Source organism: Trachinotus anak, unplaced genomic scaffold (assembly GCF_046630095.1).
Source record: "Trachinotus anak isolate AG129_WGS33_773 ecotype Australia unplaced genomic scaffold, CSIRO_AGI_Tana_v1 ptg000010l, whole genome shotgun sequence".
NCBI classification, from domain to species: domain Eukaryota; kingdom Metazoa; phylum Chordata; class Actinopteri; order Carangiformes; family Carangidae; genus Trachinotus; species Trachinotus anak.
The window spans coordinates 3083311-3089799 of NW_027273861.1; the positions used below are offsets into that span (position 1 = coordinate 3083311).

The window sequence follows — 6489 nt, forward strand, 5'->3', positions numbered from 1 at the left end:
GGGAACTTCAGCAGTGCACTTTAACAAGTTTGTGTGTTTTTACTTCTGGGAGGAGCTGGATACACACACACACACACACACACACACACACACACACACACCTTTGCACATACACATGCATACTCATACTAGATATTTTGTTTTCCACTGAGGAGAATAAACTTAGACTAACCAGACCCTGAAGGAAATAAACTTTTTTTAAATGCTCTGTTTAAAAAAAAAAAAAAAAAAGTTAATGTTATTGAATAGACCAGTGATTAATTGCCCATCAGGAAGATCTGAAAAGGGTTTGAATAGTGGAGGGTAACCGCTGCACTAGAGAAAGAAGAGGCAAGTGAGAGGTGGGGTCCTGAGAGCTCTATTAATATATATATATTACATATATATTTAAGTGGCCTGTATATGAGCCGTTTAAACAGTGAGTGATGTATTGCACCGGCCCCATTTGTTGCACCGGCTTCTTAACCGAAGCAGACAAAAAAACTGCAGCCCTGTCACCTGGAGCAGAATAAAGAGAATCAAAGGATTTTTCCCTTAAATGGACTAATTTTCTCCTTGAATTATGAAAGTAGTGTGGAGGTAACAGGCTGTGCTCAGTCCCCGACGGCTTAATGCTTCCTAAACCCTTCCACGTGGCTCCACTAGTCCTGGCAATTAGGCCTCATTATAGCCTCATAAAGCGTCTCATTTGTGGGATTACTTCATAGACAATGAAATTTTATCCTGCAGAATTATGGAAAAATCATATTGGAGCTCGCACGGTGTGATGAGGGCGTGCGCCACGCATCATTCCGCTCGGTTTGCTCTCTCTCTCTCTCTTTCTCCCTCTCTCTCCCTCTCTCTCTCTCTCTCGCTCTCTCTCTCTCTTGTTTCAGACTATCTGTACCATAACAGTTCTGTGCGTCTTCCTTGTCAACCGCTGGATGGATTTACGTTATTATAGCAATTACTGTCTGTGTGACAGACATGTTTGTTTCCTTCCTCATCGTGGTTGGATTTTAAAGAGTTTCTAATTCCCTCAGAGAGTTACATCTCAGCTCATAGTTCAGTCAGAGCCTCAGCTGTATTAGGTCAGTAATCAGAATGGTTAGGTATTCATTTGGAGGAGAGAGCTGCATTAGAAATAGTGAGTGGTGCACAAAGACTCCACAACAGGCCTGCTCCACTTCCACTTGTGTTTTGTCTGAGGTCAGAGGAGAAGCTAACACATGTTGTGCTGGCCCTGCAGCGCCTGCACCATGAACCCACCGCCGGCTCGCCTCTGTCTGGAGGTCCGAGGCGTTCCTTGGCAGATGAAAGCAGAAGCTAAACCTGCCGGCGACCTGCCCGCGGATCAAACCCGCTAATTACTGTCACAAGATGAGGGATTAACGCATTTCTCAAATAGCTGCCTGTTTACCCCCGCACAGAGCCGCCATTATAAACACTTTCTAATTGAATCCTAATCGCCATCGAATCACCGCGGCCCAGACTCGTCACCGGTTCATCACTCTTTAATGACTGCTCACAGCCGCCTGCACCATTCCTCCAATCGCATTTGCAAAAAACAAACAAACAAAAAAACAAAAAAACAAAACAGAAAAATAAATCGACTATTGAATAAAGGCAGGTTTGGATGAAGTCCATCATATAGCTTTGCTTTGCGTGCCAGACGCGTTATGCAATTATTTTAAGGAATCAGATAATTCTACGGTTGAACTGGAAAAAAAGAGGGATATTGATCAAATCACATTTTTATTTCCAGTGGAAACTTGGAAAGAGATGAATCTGTAATAATCAAAGAAATCACACAGAGTGTATTTCTATTCCACTTTCCCCTTGCAGCTGCACCCACGGGTTGCTCTTCCAGCTGTTTCTAGTTCAACTGATGTATTTAATCCTGCATGTTTTTAAATTTTTTTTATGTCTATGTGTTACTTGGTGATCCGAGTTTATATAATAGCGGGAGTTTCCAAATTGCATTGTGCAAATGTGCAATTTCAGAGTGATTTGACCAGTTCCTGTGAATAATTCCGCATTAACACATTAAATCTACATTTTTAGCAGAATAAAAATAAATATATATATTTCCGAGGCTTTGTTTAAACTTTGTGAACACTTCGTGTCTGCAAACGAAAGCCACTGCGGAACTTTGAACGACTGAAATAAAAATGAACTCATTAAAAGAAGAAGAAGAAAAAAAGCGGTGCCTGGTTATGTTTTTCTTGTGTCCCAGACTTTTTTTTTCCAAATTCGGGGATAAAAAGAGTAAATCTACGGGTTGTGATTGGAGGCCCGGGGGGACATCACGTGGTGCGGGTCGCTGACAGTATAAACCTTTAGCGCCCGCTGCGCACGTGGGTGACGCTGCAGGGCCCACCCTCCTCGGGGACCCTTTTGTTGGACCATCAAACATAAGCACCTTTGGAGATCCCGAGGGGCTCAGATGAGAAACTGCTATCATCTTCGCGCACGGAGCGATCACTTCTCAGCGGCGCAGTCATGTCCAGGTCCTTCTACGTCGATTCTTTAATAATCAAGGACCCGGTGCGACCGGGACCAGCTGAACACCCGGGACAAGACTTCCTCATCCCCATCAGCATGCACTCCCCGAGCGTGATGGCGGTCACCGCGCCGGTGTGCCCGTCCAGGAAAAACGGGACTTTCTGTGTTTGCCCGCTGTGCGTCACGTCCCACATCCACTCTTCCCGCAGCGGCATTCCCATGCTGAAGAGCCAGTTCCCGGGAGCAGAGGCGCAGTACTGTCAGAGGATAGCGCACCAGCAGTCCCCGGCACTGGCTCACCCGGGACACACACCTGTCTGCACGCCCACCTTCAGCGTCACAGATCCCAGGAGATACCACTGTCTTTCCATCGGTAAGCACCTGTTCGCTTCCCTCCCAGCTCAGGCTAGGAGCCCTGCCCGGCACTTGTTTGATCGCTCTTCCCATCCCGTGATGCACTTTGAGGCAGGTGCATGACTGCCAGCGCTCGGCTTTTACGCACCTCCATTTACTCGCGATATTTTGTGGTGTTTACATGTCTGATAGAGTTTAGGCTAGCAGTGATGATAACAATTTAGATGTCTGAGGTAAAGATGATTTTTCTCTCCAACAGGCGCCTCTGAGAACAGCCACATACAGAATGGCAAGAGGATGCGCACGGCTTTCACGAGCACGCAACTCCTGGAACTTGAAAGGGAGTTTTCCACGAACATGTATCTTTCCAGACTCAGAAGAATCGAGATCGCCACGTATTTGAACCTGTCGGAGAAACAGGTGAAAATCTGGTTTCAGAACCGCAGGGTGAAGCACAAGAAGGAGGGCAAAGCCACCCAGAGGAGCGCGCACAGCGGCTGCAAGTGCACAAGCGGTCACACAGACTATTCAAGGTCAGAGGACGAGGAGTCTCTATCTCCTGCCTCCGCCACGGAAGAGAAAGAAGTGTCACCCATCTGAGAGTGACAAGACCCCCCCACCCCTCCCACCCACCAACACCCAGTTCCCACTGCTGGCACTGCACTCTGTCCTGCTACAGTTATGGGTTATGGCATCACGCAATGTCTGAGCCAAAAAAAAAAATCTCCTGCATGAAGTGTGAGAAGTGCTTCTTCACCTCACGTTTATTTTGCTATTACAACAAATGTGAATTTATGTTCTTGAGATATTTGGAAACATGAAGCTGTAACAGACTGATGTATTGTGATCCCAAGTCTAGTCAGTTACCCCCAGTAAATGTTTTCAATTATTGCCGGATATCCCGTCACTGTCAGTCAGGTTGTGTGGTATTGACAGCCCTTTAAAAACCCGTGTGGAACCTGCACGCAACAATTTGTAAACTATGTATATCTGTATTTATTGTAATAAACATGACGAGTTGACCTGAGAAACTGTCGATGTATTGACTGACTAAGATCAATTATGTGTTCACTTGGAACAATGAATAACCTGATACTGCAAATATATATAGGCCTATATCTTTTTTTTTTTTACTGTTGATGAGAATTTGGAAAAATTAATTTAATTTACTTTTGAATCAATACGAGTTGAGATAATTCAGTTAAAATGAGAAACACATTTCCTTTTTACATTTCAGAATACTTACAAATACTCAGATGCACAAATGGTATTTACAGATTATTTGTCCTGGCTCACTGATCACTACAAATCCCATAGTTGTAGTGATGGACAAAAATCACCACTGAAAAAAATATACATTTCACAGAGGTAGTTTTGTATTGGATTACACTGAGTTTTGTTTTGTATTTTTTATTTTTTTGGTCACTGCGTAAAAAGCGGCTTTCCATCCACTCTGAGCGCAGTTCTCTGCCACATCAGGTTTTACAACATAACCTTTCCAAACTATTTTCTATCAGTCGACAGCTATTATTATTAAGCTGTCATTACTGCACTGTTAGAGCAGCAGATCCCAGTGTTCACTGCGCGTATTTTATTTAGAAACATTATGTAGCGGAGCTCCATTTACATGATATAAGCTGCTTGATTCTAAATGGATGGGGTGAGTTTATATGAAAGTGTAGCTGTAATTTCTCCTTAGATCTGACCACAAAAGGCTACCCCGATGACGCCCTGGGGAGCAGCCAATAGTCCGTTAATGGTCGCTTTTGAAAAGATTTTTTGCTTGTCCAAAGCGAGTTTAATTGCGTTTTCGGTCCCACGTTGGTTGATTATGCTGCTATTGCCTGAAACCACAGAACAAGGATATATAGAAGTGGGCAAAGGCTTTGACAGGTTAGATTGTCCTGCCTTGGGACTCGCATTTAGCCAGAGACCCCCGACGGCTGTGTGCTGAGAGAGCTTTGAGAGACAGCTACAGGGTTCCTCCGAGGGAGAGAGAACGATTTAGTCACTGTTTCATTAGGCACTATTTGAACCTTTCAACTTATGGTGAATTAAAGGGATGCATGCTCAAATGGAAAGACTCTGAGGAGGGATTACGGAGGAGGGGCCACTGGAAATTAGCTGACGCCTAATTTAACTCGTTTCTGTCAGTTTGGGATACATTCCTAATTGAGAGGGGAAGCAGGTGAAGTTTTGGTCCCACACAGACCCATTCAGAGCGGGAATAAATGATCCCCTTTCACATCCCGCTGGTGATCATATATTATTGGGGGAAGCCATCTGATGAATATATGTTGAAGTTCCTATTAATCGAATTAGAGTTCCCTCGCAGGTGTGAAAGACCAATGCAGCATTTAAAGCGACTCTGGAGTTTTGAGAAAGGGGGGGGGGGTTATCTTTTAAAAGTTCATTTTGACAGTGGATCTCATTATCTCTTCTCACTCTCACTTTATCAATAAATTAATAAATAAATAAATGAAATAATGCAAATTAGAGTTTACATTTCAGAAGAAAGGCTCTATACCCACTAATGCACAGAAAAACAAGACCACTCCAAACACGTCGGGCCTCGGCCACTATTGAAAATGTGACAATTACGCATGACAAAAGACAATTAATAAGAGCGCCTTTCAGCCGGCTGCAGCTGCTGTCTCATGCGGAGAAGAAGCTGAAGTGCCAGTGAGGGAGAGAGGGGAACGGCGTTGCCTCCTCCTGAAGAGACGTCCACTTTATTTATAAATCAGCGCTGCAATGTTCATCCTCCGTACATGTGGCCTGTGCATGAGTGTGAGGACTCCTGGCAGGGCGACTGTAGAAACTTCTTGTTCAACAACTCCTACAGGTTTCTTTCGCTGGAGACCAAAAACTGCGGGGGAAATGTGGAGCCTAACATTTAGTGCTGCTGGGTTTGGTGTTTTGTGAATAATTAGGGGTCTAATTTGTGAATACCAAGGTATTGAGGGGCTAATCTCTCTCTCTCTCTCACTCTCTCTCTCTTTCTCTCTCTCTCTCTCTGTGTGTGTGTGTAAGAGTTTGGTTATTCATCGTAACGGTGACCTTTCAAAACGAACAGTCAAGTGGGAAAATCTAGCTTTGCATAAACAAGGTCAACTCATTCACACACACACACACACACACACACACACACACACACACACACACACACACACACACACACACACACACACACACACAGGCAGCGTCAGGGCCAAAGGAACACGGGAGAATTTATTTGTGCTGATATTGAAAATTAAGAATTCAATTTGCTTTTCTGAAGAAATGTGCTTTAGGCAATAAAATGACTCCAGCTCCTCTTAGTCTACAAGGGAAGCTTAAAACGTGGTTACAGTATGTATTGATATACTGTATTGATATTATATGTATTAATTACAGTCTAATTCATGTGTTTCATTTAATTATTTAATTATAGATAGATAGATAGATAGATAGATAGATAGATAGATAGATAGATAGATGGAGCCAGTGCTGGTGGGGAGAGGTTCAGCACGCTGGACAGCTCCCACAGGGACCGCCGCCCGAAGGCCACCGTCAGTCTGTGGAGTCATCCCCACAGACTTATCTCCTCCACACTGCAGGGCGTGACGTGTTGGATGAGTGGGTGTGTATTTAAGCCACCAAGGCCTATGT

At 44.2% G+C, this 6489-nt stretch overlaps 1 protein-coding gene across 1 annotated transcript; it reads left to right on the plus strand.

Annotated features, from left to right (window-relative positions):
• The first annotated feature begins 2168 nt into the window (after window positions 1-2168).
• Window positions 2169-3863, plus strand: gsx2 (GS homeobox 2). The gene is made up of 2 exons (XM_071486692.1): window positions 2169-2857; window positions 3098-3863. Exons 1-2 carry the CDS (start codon window positions 2482-2484, stop codon window positions 3436-3438), a joined length of 717 nt encoding a protein of 238 aa, XP_071342793.1. The 5' UTR covers window positions 2169-2481; the 3' UTR covers window positions 3439-3863.
• Window positions 3864-6489: the final 2626 nt, after the last annotated feature.

What these genes read in the sequence shown, in the direction of transcription:
- gsx2 (XM_071486692.1), top strand. Translation starts at nt 2,482, where the DNA reads ATGTCCAGGTCCTTCTACGTCGATTCTTTAATAATCAAGGACCCGGTG. An exon ending in ATACCACTGTCTTTCCATCG is followed by an intron (nt 2,858 to 3,097) that starts GTAAGCACCTGT and finishes TCTCTCCAACAG; the next exon opens with GCGCCTCTGAGAACAGCCAC.